Source organism: Neophocaena asiaeorientalis, unplaced genomic scaffold, assembly GCF_003031525.2.
Source record: "Neophocaena asiaeorientalis asiaeorientalis breed wild unplaced genomic scaffold, Neophocaena_asiaeorientalis_V1.1 scaffold43, whole genome shotgun sequence".
In the NCBI taxonomy this organism is placed as follows: Eukaryota; Metazoa; Chordata; class Mammalia; order Artiodactyla; family Phocoenidae; genus Neophocaena; species Neophocaena asiaeorientalis.
The window spans coordinates 1,839,793-1,856,171 of record NW_020173674.1 but is presented as its reverse complement, the minus strand read 5'-3'; the positions used below and the strand labels follow the sequence as shown (position 1 = coordinate 1,856,171).

The window sequence follows — 16,379 nt, the reverse complement described above, 5'->3', positions numbered from 1 at the left end:
ACCGTCACCCCGGGAGCCCCTGAGGTCGCAGGTCCCACCTCCAGCTGGCTCCTGGCTCCCCCTACCCGCACCCCAACACCATGGCTGCAGGCCCTGGGCTGGCCCGCCACCGAGTCTAGCCTGTGGGCCCTGACCAAGTCCTGCCCGCTGCCCCACGTGTGCCACCCCAGGGAACCATGCAGGGCACAGGGCTGACCCGTGGCCACTCCTGCTCTGTGGACTCCACCATCTGCCCCGTCCAATGCCTGCTGGCTCCGGGTCACGACTCATGCCCGAGGCCGCCAGACTGGTGAAGAAGCCCCGCAGGCATCTGTGTGAGGTGGGTGAGGTCAGCACCCACCCAACGCAGACACCGCGTGCCACGCCCAGGTCACCTGGCGGAGACATGCAGAGGTGTGGCTGGCCCCCCGAACACCTCTGTCCAAGATGTTCCTGCCATTCGCTGGCCTTTCCTCGCCCTCCTAGCCAGCTCCACTCAGCCCTGATGTCACCTCCTCCTAGAAGCCTTCCTGGACCTGCCGGGCTCAAGCCAGGTACTCATCCCTCAGAGGCCCACACACTCTGCCCTCTTGCTGTCACCTTTCTTCCTCCCTGGATGGCAAGGAGCACGAACAGTCCCTGGTGAGTTAGGACGGCGCAAGCAACCGAGTGACCGGAACCTGCAGGGGGGTGGGCGCCGTGCAGGAGGGACCCGGGCGGCCACCTGTCACCGCTCACGAGATCTGCCCTGAAGACGGGCATCCACCCGGAAATCAGAGTGGCTCAGACAAGGCTCTAGAACCCACGAACGAGGGGGAGCAGGTCTGCCTGGGACATGGGGCCTGAGGGTCGCAGGACAGGAGCCCAGAGAAGCTGCGAGCCTGAGACACAGAGAGAAATCACTGACGTTGGGGAGAGGTGTGTGGGCGGGCACTGCCGTGGGCAGGGGGGGCAGGTGGGCGCACGGGCAGGTACCGCGTTCTGGGACAGAGATGATTTTGTCCAGCACGCCCCATCCTTGAGGTTCAGGTTCAAGGCCTGGGACTGGCGTGGCGGTGGAATTCAGCACGGCTGTTCGCGCCCCAGTGCGTGGGAGCTGGGCCTGCAGGCCTTTCCCAGTGATGGCATCCGGCCCCGGGATTAGCGCCCCTTCGCCCACACCAGGGCTCTTGAGAGCCTCCGGGTGAGGAGGGTTCAGGAGTGTCAGGTAACCCACGGGACCCAGGCCGACAGCTCAGGCTCCAGAAATCCGGTGGCTCTGGGCTGGGCTGACTTATCGCGTTGGCAGGAAAGAAAAAACTCCTCCGTGTGGGAGCATTCCACAAAAGGCGCCCGACTTCCCCGGCACTTGTACCTCATTAACATTCCGCAGACATCGCTGAGGACTTAATAACGCCAAGCAGGCTGAATGGACGCATCGTTTCGGGCTGCTCCGTATTCAGCCACCGGCGAGCGACGCTCCTCCCCGCGCCCAACCCGCGCATTAGCATTTGCAGAAAGCCCCCATCTGCATTGCGACAATGGTCCTGCCCCAAATCCGGAGCCGTTGTCACAATTGTCCTTTGTACCCACTCCAGCGGGCAGGCAGGCAACGCGACCCGGGGGCCCGTCGGCGAGGCGGCCGGGCCAGAATCCCGACGGTGTGTGATGAGGCCCCGGGCAGCCCAGCGCCCAGCAGGGTGGGCGCCCAGGCTCAGTCTTGCACGCCCAGCTCCCAGAGAGGACGTCCACAGGCAGCCTTGGGAGCAGGGAGAGGCCGTGGCTCCTTTCCAGAACACTTTCTGCCCTTCTGCCAGCAGTGACCAGATGCGGGAGGGTACATCGCGGGTCGGCCGCCCACAAAGCCAGCACCAGGCGGACGGGGCGCCAGCCGCCCAGGAGCACAACGTGAGCTCGCCACCCTCTGCCAGGCTTGAGACAGTGACGCCACCCTTGCAACCACTAGTAAGGCGGGAGCACTCTGGGGGTCCCGGGAAGAGGTCCAAGAGGGGAGGGATGGACACAGAAGTGACAGGGAACAAAGGCGCAGAGCGTCGAGGAGGGCAGAGCTGCAGGCACACACGGTGCTGGCTCAGGACCCCCAGCCCCACTCCACCTGGAATGGGGGTCAGAGTGTACTACGGGCCACCTCCTCTCTGCCAGACCTGGGGCGCCAGCCACACAGCACGAGCGAGGCAGGGCCTGGCTCCCAGAAGCCCAGAACAGAAGAGAATGTCCGCAGGTGATAGCGGGCCAGCGGGAGCAGACATGACAATACCGGCTGTCCACAGGACAAGAGCAAGTGCTAGGGGGAGAAGGGGGCGTCCGGACACCCCAGAGGCCCCAGCAGCCCTGGGTCAGAGCTGAGCGCGGCCCTGTCCCCACCCCTCACCCTGTGCGAAGGTTTCTCACCAGAACTGTCGCAGCCGTCCACCGGGAAGTGCTCAGGCCTCCGCTCCTCCAACGTGGGGTCGCAAGTGATGTGCGGGACCGTCAGCATCCTCTCTCCCGGGCTCACCCCGTTGTCCTTGTCCAGTTTGAACTTTTTTTTCTTTACCTAAGAAAACCAGACAATAAAACTGTCAGTTCCTGGGTGTCCTCTGCCGGGCCGTCTGCTGGCCCCAGACCACCCTTGGGGCACCCGCCGGGGCCCAGGCCAGCGACCCTCCCACACAGGAATACCCCAGGGCAGGTGGGAACGAGGGCTGTGACCAGCGGGGAGTTAGAGCGGGGCGGGGCGGGCAGACAGACTGAGGCCAGCCAAGGCTTCCCTGAGGAGGCGACCTGGAGGGAGCAGGCCGTGCTGGGATCTGGGAGAACCTTCTGGCAGAGGAAAGAGCAGGTGCAAAGGCTCCAGAGGCAGCCAGAACCTGGGAGACCGCGTCTCTCCACGGATGGTGCGGGCGCGGGCCAGGAAGGAGCGCTCTGTCGGGGTGGGCCACACCCTTCGTTCACGAGACTCTTGCCTCAAGTCTGCCCGAGCTCCCTTATCCTATGACCGCAAGACCCTCTTCCCTGAGCCAGGATGCCACCTCCATCCCCTGTGGCCCACCAGGCCCAGCATGGAAAGCCCAACACCAAGGCCCTCTCAAGAGCCTTCTCCCAGCAGCTGGCCAGAATCCAGCCTGTCCTGTTCCCGGGGTACTTCCTCGGGACCTCCCCCAGCCCTGGCCTTGGAGCAGCCAGTCCTACAAGCCCCCAAGCCTGAGGACACCAGGATGGCAGGAGCCCAGCACGGGGTGTGCTCCCCCAGTGCCCACAGTGCCACGGGCCACGCCGGGCTGAAGCACCAGAGTCAAATCCTGGCCGTGAGCTGTGGCCGCGTGGCCTCCCCGCCCGTGTGTGAGTGCCCCATCCTGGTGGCAGCGGGGGGGGCTGGTTACCATGGCAGACTTCTTGGGCTTGGGGCTGGGGGAGAGCAGAGCATGGCTGCGGGGCGGCTTCCGGACATAGATCTTCCAGGTGGAGGAGTCGGGGTTCTCAGCCGCGTAGCACCGCCACGCCGTCTGAAACCAGCAGAAGGGAGTGGTTGTCACCACGGAGCCCCTGACGGGGACTCCCAGGGAGCTGCGGCCCGCCACTCCTGCCTGGGCCCCCTTCTGGCAAGACCACGGGGCTTCCTGGCCACCAGCCCCTTCCCCAGGCTCAGGGCCTGCCCCCGCCCCCAACAGCCCGTTCCCTTCTGCAGCCCACAGCCTCATGGACGGTCGCACGCGGCTCAGCCACCACAGGGGCCTGTGAGCCCCAGTCTGTCTGCGCCCACCTCCACCTGCCGGTTCCCCCGCGGGGCCCCCCACCTCCGTCCTGGTCGCCGGCCTCTCCTCGGGGACGCCGTGGGGGAGAGGTCACTGGGGGTGTGGAGGGGCAGGGCCCCCAGGAGGCGGGGCTGAGTGTCCAGGAGGCAGAGCCCCCAGGGACCCACAGTTTCCAGGGCCTCCAGATGTCCTGGGGGTGAAGGTCTTAGGCCTTCACTCTAGAGATGCCCACGGCGACTACCACCAGGGTGTGGCCTGGAGGAGGAGACCCAAGGGGAGGCCGCGTCTGGTTGGGGGGCCGGAGGGGGCGCCAGGAGCCCCGTAGGAGCACGCACCCTGAGGGCCTCGGCACTGCCGGCTGTGGGAGCTGGAGAGAGATGCCGGGCGGGGGGGCAGGGAGGGCTGCCGGGACAGTGATGCCACCTCTGCGATGGGAACCCAGCGGACATGCCCCCCCGCCCTCCAGGCCCCGCTCCAGGCTCTCCCGCCTCCTGGGAGGCTCGTGTGAGGCCGCACACACGCCCCACGGGAAGTCAGTGCGCCCCCTCCGCGGGCAGGCCATCTGCAGCCTGATTTACGGTCTCCCCGAGAGGAGGCTGTGGCGCCGTAAAGGCAGGCCTGAGGGGGGGCCGAGCCCCCAGCTTTACGGCTGCTGCCTTCACTTCCTTCCGGTGCAGGATTAGCGTCCGGCCCCAGACGGTGGTTCCGGACAGGCTTACGAGGAACAGGATAGAGGCCCTGGCTGAGCTGCGGTCGCCGGCGTGACCCCAGACGGTCTCCGGGGGCCGTCCAGCTCTGGGGTGCCCAGAGGGGTCCAGGCTGTGAACCGCAGCCACGCCAGCGGGTGCAGGGCCGCACGCCCACGCCGGCACGCGGTGACAGCCCTGCCCCAGGCCCCTGCCCGGCCACCCCTCCCGTAGCCCCGTGCCCACTCTGCCTTCTCCTCAGTCCCGGGCGGCCGCCGGCCGACACCCTCGGAACACGAGCCTCCAGGGGTCCCTGTGCCCGAGCCTTGCTTGGCACTGAGAGGGCCGCCCAGTCCTCCAGGCTGTTCCAGGAGCCTGGGGTCCCGGAGCCCAGTGTCTAGGGGCTCGGGGCCGCCTGCCTGCTTGCCCGCCTCTGGAACCTTCCTCTCCCACTGCTCTCGGGCTGGGAACCTCTGGGACAGCCTCATCACAGAAGCCTGGCGGGGAGCGAGGGGCCTGGGGCAGGTGCAGCCCCTGCCCCGCCCCCAAGGCCCGGCACCGTGAGCCCCGGGCCCTGTAGGGGCAGCAGCCGGGCCTTCAGAAAATGAAGCTGGCCCGTCAGTCCAGGGCGCGGCCCGTGCCGTTGGGTCACCGGTCCTCACCCCCTGTCGGCCGGGAGGACTGAGCCCTGTGGGTGCTGGGAGTGGCCCAGAAGCATCAGTACTGCACAAGCAGGCCCTGACCCCTGACCCTGGGGTGGGGGAACGGCCACCTGGGGACCCCTTACTCTCCGCTCCAAGTCCTCCCTTGCAGAGTCGGGGGCTGGCCACAGAGGAGGGAGAAGACAGACACCAGGCGGCCGCTGCAGCTGGAGGCCAAGGGCCCACCGGACTGACCAAATCCGAGACAGTCCAGGCCACCTTCTAGTCCCACGGCCCGGCCCACAGGATGGAGGAAGGTGGGCTCCCAGGCTCCTGTGCCCCCACCCCGTCGGCCTCACCCGACGGTTCCCAGGACAGGAGTTACAACAGGCGGGCACGTCTGTGGCGCGGATCGCGGCCCTTCCGTGTCCACGAGGGTCCACGGGAGAGGGTCTCGGCGGCCCCGGGGGCCGGGTCAGCTCAGGGCTGAGAGCCGTCCCCAGACCAGACACGACTCATACTTGCCCGGGCAACGCAGAGCCGGGCACACTGACCACCACACGACGGCGACAAGGCCGCGGCGGTGGCTGCCATCACCTGGATGAGCGAGGCTGCCGCCGGGATTTGCCGGTTGAAGTGCTTCTGCCTCTGCTTCTGCTGGACCTTCAGGGCAAAACCGGAGCCCAGAATCCCCTGCAAGGAACAGAAACCAGGGCTCACATCCTGCAGACGGGGGCGTGGAGAGACAGGCTGGGCACCGGTGGCCTGCTTGGCGCTGCGGGCCCCATGGAGGAGGTCGGAGCCTCTGGCCCAGCCCGTGGGGCAGAAAGCAGCCCCACCCGAGCAGGACCCACTGCTGCCGCCACCCCCCCCCCAGGATTGCTAACAGGATGGAAAGGGCTGGCTCACCAAGGGGAGCTCCCTGTCCACAGAGGGGATCAAGCCATACACATATACATACGCTCTATGTGTACATACATACACACGCTACACCTCAGCCACGTGACACACACGTGCATGGACAGACAGACCCGCGATACACACGTGCAGTGCATTAAGGACCACACAGAGAACATACATGTGACACACACGCATGCGGTGCGTATACCTACGTGACACGTGCGTAGACAACACGCAAATACACGTGGGGCACGTGTGCGTGACGCACACAGTACGTACACACAGACACCGACTGCGGGGTGTGTAACACGTGCACACACACGGGACGGCCACACACCTACCAGGCGCCTCCATACACACAGCGTGAACTAGAAGATTTTAACGCCCATGGTCTACGGTCTCCAGGAAGGACAGGGGTCAAAGCCACCCGGGCCACAGTGCAGGACCGCTCCCTCCCTCACGGCTTGCCCCTCTGCGGTTCTGTGGCAGCCACCGTGGGCGCCTCACCGCTAGCCTCAGCGGCCGAATGAGCCGGCCCGCACCCCACTATTTGCCACGAAAGGCCTGGTGATCGCCGCCGCCCACACTTGCAAAGGACCCACGGGGGGCCGGGAGCGGGAAGGCGGCGGCCTCCAGAGGCTCTGAGGCAGGCGAGCTGGGGTCTGAATGCGCCCCCTGAGCGTGGTCTGCTCACAGGTCTGCCAGCCCCAGAGCCCGGAGGAGGCTGAGGAACTGTGGAAGGGCCCCTCAACACGGAGCACCTACCGCTGGAAGCGCAAAGAAGGAGATGGCGAAGACGGAGAAGCAGGAGGCGATGGTCTTCCCGACCCACGTCTGGGGCACCTTGTCCCCATAGCCGATGGTGGTGACCGTCACCTGCAAGGACGAGGGACAGCGGTCGGCACGCAAGCCCCAGAACCTCAGGGCGGGCGTCCGTCCGTCCAGCCTGAGCCCCGCGCTCCATCCGAGACCTGCCACCGCCCAACAGAGGCCAGCGAGAGAGCCCAGCACCGAGAGGCCGGGCGGCTGAGAGCACGGTGCTCGAGCCCGCAGGGTCTGGGTCCCCCAGGCTAACGCCGCAAAGGAAGCAAGCCCCAGCGTACACACGGGAGCTCGGCACCAACGGGGGATAGCCTCCCCGCCCCACCCCCTGCCCCGTCCCCAGGAGGCCTGCCAACCGGGCCACCGATGTCGCTGTGCTCCGGCCCCCAGGAAGCCGGAAGCTCCCACAGAGGCCCACACTCCCCAGAGAGCCCGGCCACGATGACACGCCACTTCCTGACGCCACCCCAGGCACCAGGTGCTGCGTTTGCCCCTTGCTCGGAGGGAATCAGATGCAGCCAGAGCCTCCTTCTACACGGGGGAGCTGTCCGTCCAGGGCGTGTGCCGGGACAGTGGGACTGAGGGGCTGCTTCCACCCCACCCCCACCCTAGGCTTGCCTCTGCTGCCATCTGAGGCTTGCTCCCCCCGGGGCCTCCGGCGTGAGCCCGACAACGCCATCCTGCAGGGACTCAGAGCCCACCCTGGCTGTGCCGGCCACGCGGCCCACACCTGTCCACGCCAGGGTCCGGGTGCTTGAGGAGCCAGCTCTGCGCCTGGCAGGGGGACCAGGGCGCCCAGAGTCCCTGCTCATCCCGTCGGCACACGCGCTCAACCCGTGGTCCCGCCAGCCCTGTGCTAGGCAGCCCGGCTTCCCCCTTCCGGGGCCCCCAGCCCAGGCCAAGTGAGGACGGCCCCTGGCAGCTCGGGAAGTTCTGCACGGAGCCTCCATGAGACCCCCCTGCCCACTGAGACCGGCAGGGAGCGGGGCCTGGGGAGGCCCATTTCATAGATTCCACTGAACAAGGCCCAGGCGGGAGGTGGCGGCTTCTACAGCAGGGTCCTTGGGGCCCGCACACGCGTCCGTGTGGACAGGGACAGGCACACAGGACAGCTCAGAAGCCCCGGGGCAGAGGCGAGATGTCCTCAGGAAGCAGGAGTGACCAAGAGTCCGGGCAGCGGGAAGGACCGCAGTGCGGGAGCCCGGGTTACACCAAAGAGCACAACCTGGGGGCAGCACGGGCGCAAGCTCCCGCCCACCCGACACCCACCACGTGACTGTTCGTGGTCCTGGCTCCCGTGACCGCCACACGGAGCACTTCCTGGCAACGGCACCGTCCCTCAGACACACGTCCACACCCACTTCCAATGTGCTGCCCGTGCATGTGTGCACACACACAGATGGCCTGACACGGAGACAGGGAGCCGCACACGCACGCTGAGACACGCTAAGGCAGCAACGAGGCACACGCGCGGGTACGAACCACACGTGGCGCTGGGTCCCACAAAGAGGGGCCGGTGCCCACGTCAAGCCCAGCCCCCTCCAGGCCCGACGCCTCACACGCACACACAGGCAGTGCACGCCTGGAGCCCGGCCCAGTACCTGCAGGGTGGAGCAGGCCAGCCGGAGGCCTTGGGCAAGGCTGAAGGCCAGCAGGCAGATAAGGGGGCCCTGAGAACCTGCAGCTCCCCGCCAGCAGCCCCCAGAGGGTCTGCGCCCCTCGTGTGAGGCCTGGGCGGCAGCTGCCTCTCAGCACCTGGGTGCACGGGGCAGAGGCACACCAGGGCTGCAGATGGGGTGGGGCGTCTTCCGGAAAGCGGCTCCCACAGGATTACCCACGTATGTGTAAACACACAGTGGGTCTATTCTTAAATTTCTAACCTTTATCTTCTAATGCGGTATTGACAGACGTGAGCCCCGTAAACAAAAGCTTTCTGGGGTCTTCAGTCACTGATAAGGGCGTCAAGGGGTCCTGAGACTCCAAGTTCGAGAACGGCAGCCGTGCAGGGAGGTGGGGGCAGGGTGACCTCCGAGATGGACCTGAGTGTGGCCCTCACGCCAGGGGGGCAAATTTTAAGCGGTGCCAGAAAACTCGGGCCTCGAGACAAAGAACACGTGATACAACCTTCTAATTACCAAAATTAAGGCAAAAAAAAAAAAAAAAAAAAAACCAAGACAACTGGGAAACTGATGTAGGTGGGAGGAGGAAAGGGGTTGGCTGAGCGGTGCGGCCAGGCCGGCGGGTGGGGACACCCGAGGCCACCTCCCTTCTCGGACAAGAGCACTGGAGGCGGGACCCCATGTCCTCGCCGCCCGGCTGGGAGGTGCTGGGACTCCGATGGTGGGCAGCAGGAAGAAGCCAGGGGAGCCCCGGCCAGGTGTCCCCCACCCTGCGGTGCAGGGCACACTCCTGGCTTCTCAGACTCTGCCACAGACCTTCTTTGTCAAGTTAACGACATCCTTTCAGCTCTTTGAGGAAACAGCCCATCCCCGCAGAGCTGTTTGTTTTTCCTGAACTCACAGACACAAGCAGCTCAGGAATGGGCCGTTTTATAGCCTGCGTGCTCGGAACTCACCCCCCATGGCAGGCGATCGGAATGCAGAGCTGCACGTCCCCTGGGCACAGACTCGGGGAGACAGCTCAGCCGGGGGGCTGGGCCTAGGGTGCGTCCCCCGTCCCCCGTGTCTCTCCTCCAGGGACAGGAGGCACGAGAGGACCTGCCAGTCCCCCCAGCACTTTGTGTCACGAGAAGCTGGCGCTGGTGTCATTTTATTTCCTCCTGGACGCCGGCCTCCGGCGGAAGCGGGAAGGCCAGCCCAGGAGCCCAGCTCCACAGAGGACGCGGTCAGCCTGCAGCCACACTGCAGGCCGTGGCCATCTGTCCAGAGGGAACGGGCAGCCAGGAGTGGGAGTGAGGAGGTACCAACGTGGACACTAGGGGCTCGCGCCGGGGAAGGGCACCTCCGTTTGGCAAACTCGTGACCACGCTGTGAGCTCGGGTCCACCTGCCAGAGGGGGAAACTGAGGCCGGGGGGTCTCACCACTGCTAAGTGACGGAGCTGGCAACCAAACCGAGGCCTGCTCACCCCCAGGCTCCTTGGCGGGACAGCCGGAGAACAAGCCCAGGGCCAGAGGCTGCCGCGCTGAGGGGTCTGGGGCTCGCCCAGCCTCGGGCCACCAAGCTGCCCAGAGGAGGCTGGAAGGACGGAGCCAGGGAGAGGACACCTCAGGGGAGGAGAGGTGTGGACAGAGGGGAGGCTGGGCGGGTGGCAGGACTGCCTCAGGACAGCAAAGGGTGGGAGCAGCGGTCCTGGGCCCCAGCTCCAGCCATCGTGGGGCTGCCCCAGGAGACCCCGGCCAGGCTTGCAGGGGACACCGTGAAGGGGACAGAGGCCGGCACGTGAGGGCCGAGGGGACAACCCTGCCAGGCTTGCAAATTGTGGGTAAAAACAAAAGCAAACACATACCCCGAACAAGCCCGCTTCCTTTCAGAAAGGAAAAACTCAATAAATGAACAGAAACCCACGCGGGCCCAAGGCTCCTCGTTGTGTGAGCGCATCTTCTCCCTGTGGAAACCTCGGCGCCCTGGCCGCTGTACTCTCGGGGAAAGGGTGCGGACCGTGGGGACGGGGTCAAGACCTTTCTCCCTCCTCGGGAGGGGCCCTCAGGAGCTTCACACAGCGCCTGGTGGGATGCTGTGGACACCCTGGGCCCTGCCCGGGCCGCGCCCACCCCACAGCATGGCCAGGCTCGTGGCCCATCACGCAGGAGACTCTGCCTCGAGGGCTCCGCTCCGATATGTCCTCCTCAGGGGGCCCTCACTGACTCCCAGGGAAGTCACGGCGTGTGGACCACGACTGACCACGACCAAGCCTCCGAGAGCGAGACCCCCAGGCGGCTGACCCCCTGCTGTGCCCCAGTGCCCAGCGCAGAGCGGGACTGCCGGGATGTGCCTGGTGCCCAGGACCAGCCCGGCCAAGAGGCCCCAGTCCTCCAAGGAATGCCTTGGAAGCGACGGAAAGAGTCGCCACCTTCCTGGGATCGTGGTCCCCTCAGGGAGCCCCACGTCGGCCCTTGGAGGTAGACCTGCCGTCTCCCATTTTACAGATGGGGAAACCAAGGCACGGAGCGGTCACATGCCCTGCCCTGGCCCCAGCGCAGCTGCATGGCGCACTCACCCCTCTGCGCCCCACCGCCGGCCTGGCGGGAAACACAGGTCCCTGGGGGCCAGGAAGAGCCAACACACGTAGGCGCACACACATGCGTGCGAAGAGGGGCCGCTCTGTGAGTTAAGGTGTTAGAGGCCGGGAGCCGGCCGGGGCAGAGCTGGACCCTGGGCACCAGCAGGGCTAAGGGCTGTGACTGGGCCGCGGCAGCCACGAACACTCGAGTGTGAGTTAGGTGGCTGGGGGGGTCACTGCCTGTCGGCCAGCCTGGGGGCGCTGCCAAGAGAACCGTGGCCAGTAACAGCCCCTAAAATTCACAGCCAGCCTTTGCTGCATCCCCGTTGGGCGCCAGATGCCCCGGGCTCTCTGTGTCCTCACTCACAACCCTCCCCAGCTCACGAAAATACGCACCCAGCTTATACCCAGGGAGGCTGGGTAACCTGCCCAGGGCCACTCAGCAGGTCAGCAGCGGGACAGGATGGCTTCACACCGCACTCCCGCCCGTTTTACCCCACTACTTCCTGTTTCACTGTGTTCCTGACGCTGACCATGTTTCTCTCCCTCGAGCTGAAGCTGGAAAGTTCTTACCTGGGATGACAAGAGCTGAACACCCGCCTCACTGGGCCTGCTGAGCCCATGTAATAAAATCGCCCCAGGGGGTCCCTCGGTGGGCAGTAAGTACAGAGAGGCAGACCTGCCCTGTGGACCCCTACTCATCCTGCAAAACCCAGTCGTAAAGGCCCTTCTCTGGCTGGGCTCCCAGAGCCCATGGTCTCAGCCCCATACACAACCGTCAACAGGTGCAGGATGGGATCGGGGCAGGTGGCAGCCCGGGGTCCTGGAGACCCTCTGTTCTTAGCTGCATAGCACCCCCGGGCTTTGCATGGAGTCCAAGCAGAGGAAAAGCCTTGAAGGGCTGGGGGCCTGGCCCACCACCCTCCGGGCCCACAGGGCTTCGGTTTCCCCAGCTCCAGATGAGGTCCTGACCCTGGTTGCACCCACTGGGCGGTGCCGACAGGCCTTGCATGTGAATATCTGGGAGGCCCTGTCCTCACCCAGACCCCCCACTCGGCCCCCAGACCCTTTTGGCCTCACTCTGCCAGGATGCAGTCCAGCCTGGAGAGCCAGAACCTTCTGGAGCCAACAGCTAAGGAGGCAGACTCTTGTTTTAGATGGTGGCTGAATGCAGGGGCGGCTTCTAGCCTTTCCACTCTAAATTCTAAATTTAGATGCAGGGGGTAAACAGAGCCTGGCAGCCTCCTGATATGAGAGACCCCCGGGCACTAAACAGAGGAGCCCGTGTTTGCAAAAACTGCTCTCCCCCCGACTCACACTTTAACACAAACAAATGCATTTTGTTCCCAGGGCAAAGAAAAAAGTCTTCAATCCTCCCCAACACCTCGGCAGCCAGGCATGGGGCGCCACACTCCGGGTGAGGGGGCAGCTCTCACGCCCAAGTCAGGCGTCCCCACCTGGGCTAGCGGGAGCGGAGGGGACCCTCAGCCTGGAAACTGAGGCTCGGGGAGGGGAGAGACATTCTCGTGATGTCCACCTGGGACGGCGCTGGCCTGGGCTGAAGGGTGTCCACCCAAATCCATGCCCACCCAGGCCCTCAGAACACAAGCCTGTTTGAAAAAAGGGTCTTTGTCGATGCAACTGGGTTAGTGATCTGCAGAGGAGATGGTCCTGGGCTCCCTGGGTGGGCCCGGCATCCACTGACCAGTGTCCTGATAAGAGACAGAAGGTGCGGCCACAAACCCAGGAGCACTTGGGGGCCCCAGAAGCTGGAAGAGGTGGGAAGGACCCTCCCCCAGAGCTTTCGGAGGGAGCCGGCCCTGCAACCCCTTGATCTCGGACTTCTGGTCTCCAGATCCGTGAGAGAACGCAGCTCTGTTATTTTAAGGCACTCAGTCTGTGGGACTTTGCTGTGGTCACTGAGGCACCCGCTGTCCTGCGGGCCACGGACAGAACCGCTTTACGGGCACGTCAGCTGATTCATCCACTCGTCCAGCAAACACCGGCCAAGGCTGGGTGTTGAGGATGCTGGCGCCACCCCTGTGGCACCTACAGCCCTCCCGGCGGGTCCACACGCAGCAGTGGCCACTCCCCCCCCGGGAACCCGCCCCCCTGCCCTGGCTCCACAGAGGAAACACAGCAGATGGCCCATCCCAGCGGCCCAGACGCCCTATTTTCAAGTCTGTCCCACGCATCCAGACAGAGGTGCCGGTCTGGCGTGGACGCAGCGTGGTGATGGGCAGTGGCCCGGCCGGCAGACCTCTCCCTGCTAGGCTGTACCACCTGGTAGGCAGACCCTGGTCTGTCCGCCCTGGACGGGGAGCCACGGGGCACGGCAGGGCCGGGCTCGCTCCCCTTGTGGCCCACGAAGCCACGCAGAGGACAGCGAGGGAGAGCCACCGTCGGGCGCTCTGAAGCCCCCAGCCATGCTGCTCTGGCTCGCGCTTCCTGAGCTGTTTGTCCAGGATGTGCCAGGAGCACAGCCCATAACTCGAGCCGCGGCCGCTCCACCCGCCTAGACAGCTGCAGGGGCGCCACCGCTGTGAATGGGAGTCGTCTGCCCAGGAGCTGGGCGGCGGGGGTGCCGGGCCTGCGGGAACAATGGCCAGGCCGGGGCCGCAGCTGACGGCGAGGCTGGGGCACCGGTGCCAAGCCGGGCACAAAGGGGCCGTTTTCCCGGCCGGCGGGCGGATGTTTGCACAGGTGTGCGAGCGGGAGCGCCGTTCGCAGGGGCCGGGCCGGGGGCAGCTCCGAGCGGCCGGGAAGGCGGGGGCCAGTGCCAAGGCCGAGCACCGCTTATCAGCCGAGCTGCGGGCCGTCACCCATGCGCTGCCCACCGCGCCATCCGGCCCCGGGGATCCTCCCGGCTCTGGGCATCCTGTCCCTCCACAGGACCTGCCTGTCACCAGGACGCCTCCCCTCCCCTGCCCGGCGCTGGGCTGTCCCACCGAACCTGCCGGGGGGGATGGGCCGGAGGCTGCCACGCCCGGGCCTGTGGAGGCACGGGCCTGCAGGGGGGCCGGCAGAGCTTGCCTTCCCTGGGTGGCCTGGCACACTGGAAGCTTCCAGAAAAAACGCTGACTCGGCCGATATCAGGCGCCCCTCCCCCAACACGTGTGGATCTCACGGGGGTGTGGGTGGAGGCACACGGGGCAGCTTCCCGCCCCACCCGGACCATCCGGGATGGGCCTCCCTGTGGAGGCTGGTGGGGAACCCGGAGAGAGAGTGAACACCTACCCCGCTTCCGGAAGGAAGCAAGTCAGGGACAGACACGGCCAGGGCCCGGCACAGCCACTGCCCGGACCCGGGACCCCTTGGACCTGGTGCTGCCCCGAGGCCTCGGCCCGACCTCGTGCAGCCTGCAACCCTCTCCTCTCCCTGGCTGAGCGAGCCTGAACGTCAGCCCCCCAGCCCCCAGCTCAAAGGGGCTCCCACCGGCCACCCTCAGCTTCAGGCAGCTCACGGCTGGGCCGGTGTCACCCACTCTGCTGCTCAGGCTGATCCAGACCCCGGGTACTAGCCCCTGGCACCCAAGCGCACCCCACAGGGAAGGGGGAGAGCCAAGGCCGGCCCACGGCACGGGCATTCGGGCTGCAGCCCTACCTTCCCCCATGGCCAGGGTCTGTCCGGGCCGCCTCAGGGCCCCCTGCACGTGCTGTTCCCAGCCGGTAAGCTGCTGGCCACCCTGCCACCGAGAGCCCAGGACCTGTCTCCCCACAAGGCCCGAGCGGAGGGTTTGTTGAGGGGTGTCCTCTGCGCCCTGAGGCCCACACATAAGTGATGCTGGGCTTCCGTGGTGAGCAGGCCCCGGGGGCCACACAGCTCAGACGTCCTGCAGCGGGCAGAGACCCCTGCAACCACCCACAGCATGGCCATGTGCCGCCCCCCGCGCCCCACGTCTCCCTTCCCCACCACAAGCCTGATCCCTGGAAGGAGCCAGCCCACGCTCCTGGACACTTCCAGGCCGAGGCCCGGGTGCTGGGTGCTTGCAGGAGGGGGACACGGCACACCCAAGGAGCCCAACTTCACAGGCAGGGGAGCCTCCAGGCCCCCAGGACAGAAGCCGGGGTACCTGTGTGTCACCGCTGCCCCGGGCCGGCTACAGAATTTGCGGGCCGGGTGCGCAGTCAAAACGTGGGAGCACTTTCCTTTTTCCCAGCATCCCCCGACCTGTCATGGTGGCTTTTGTTTGCTCTACAAAGTCACGCTCCTTGGTGCAGGGATACTTGAGGGGCCAGCACAGAACCTCACAGACGCGGGCACAGGGTGGCAGAGGAGCCAGCCCCGGGGAAGGCGGGAGCTGGGACCACGTGCGGCCGTCGTGCCCACTGCACAGTCACTCTCCGTCCCGCCAGACTTGCCTCCCAAACGGCAGGTTCAAAGACAAAAAACCTCACGGACCCCACAATGGTGACTGTCGGGCTTTACGCGTCCAGCGCAGGGCCCTTCTGTGCGCGGAGCCCTGTGCCCAGGCGGGGCTTCAGGCGTTTGCGGGCTGGTCTCGAGGCGGAAGATCTTGAGACACCAGAGCCCCAGGGCGACATCCCGGCCCCGCCCCGCCCGGGCCCAGGGTGGGCAGTGGCCTCGTGGCCTCGTGGCCCAAAGGTCCCGACTTACCACCCCCCACCAGAGGGCGTCCGCGTAGCTGCCGAACTCGACCTGGCCCGACTCGTTCACGGCGTCCTTCTCGGCCAGGTACACGAAGTAGGAGGAGAAGATGAGGCCCAGGAAGCCGATGTACAGGGTGGTGATCAGCTCCTGGGAGACAGCAGAGGAGGTGTGACCAGCCGGCGCCCACGGGCAGCCGGGGCCCTGCGCACCCGCGCCGGGCAGACATCACAGGCGGCGGGGCCTGCCGGCAACAAGCCCCAACATTTCCCACCAAGTAGACATAAATGCCAGCATGTCTCACATGCAGACATCGGACTTCAGAAATAACTTATTTTTCCCAGCTCGTCAGTGGCAGTGTTGGGTCTCAGCCTCCAGGAGCGAGGCCAGTGCCCTGGACCACCAGCCTGGCTCTGTTTCCAGCAGAGCCTCGGTGAGACGCGAGGCTGGGCCTCACGAAGGGGTGCGGGTCAGCCATCTCCGCCTTCACTGGGCTGATCGTGATCTGCCCCCGGTTTAGACTTCGGGGCCTCTTGGACCCTTTTCCACGTGGCATTTCTGTCTTTCCATCTGCCCGACAGTCTCCTGTCCCAGCTTGAGGGACGTGGGCACCATCAGGTTGGGGGCAGGACGGCCCAGCTGGCTCAGGCCGAGGCTGGGCCGAGACCCTGTCCTCCCGCCCCGGACCACCCACCTGGCGGTGGATGAAGACCACCGAGCCCAGCAGCCTCCACGTGCCCCCCTGGCGGTCGACGTGCAGCATCCTCAGGATCTGGAGGAAGCGGATGCCCCTGCGGAAGACAGGGGTCGCTGTGCGCCCGTCCCCCG

At 66.1% G+C, this 16,379-nt stretch overlaps 1 protein-coding gene across 1 annotated transcript in view; it reads right to left on the bottom strand.

The window, feature by feature from the left end:
- The window catches only part of KCNQ1 (potassium voltage-gated channel subfamily Q member 1), a 364,926-nt gene that overhangs the window by 248,803 nt on the left and 99,744 nt on the right, over positions 1–16,379 (bottom strand). Inside the window, exons 9-15 of the mRNA XM_024749215.1 lie at positions 16,246–16,342; positions 15,561–15,701; positions 6,706–6,816; positions 5,566–5,733; positions 3,342–3,464; positions 2,743–2,883; positions 2,371–2,515 (exon numbers count right to left, since the gene is read on the bottom strand). Of these exons, the coding sequence (XP_024604983.1) occupies positions 2,371–2,515; positions 2,743–2,883; positions 3,342–3,464; positions 5,566–5,733; positions 6,706–6,816; positions 15,561–15,701; positions 16,246–16,342 (926 nt within the window). The remainder of the gene's footprint in view (positions 1–2,370; positions 2,516–2,742; positions 2,884–3,341; positions 3,465–5,565; positions 5,734–6,705; positions 6,817–15,560; positions 15,702–16,245; positions 16,343–16,379) is intronic.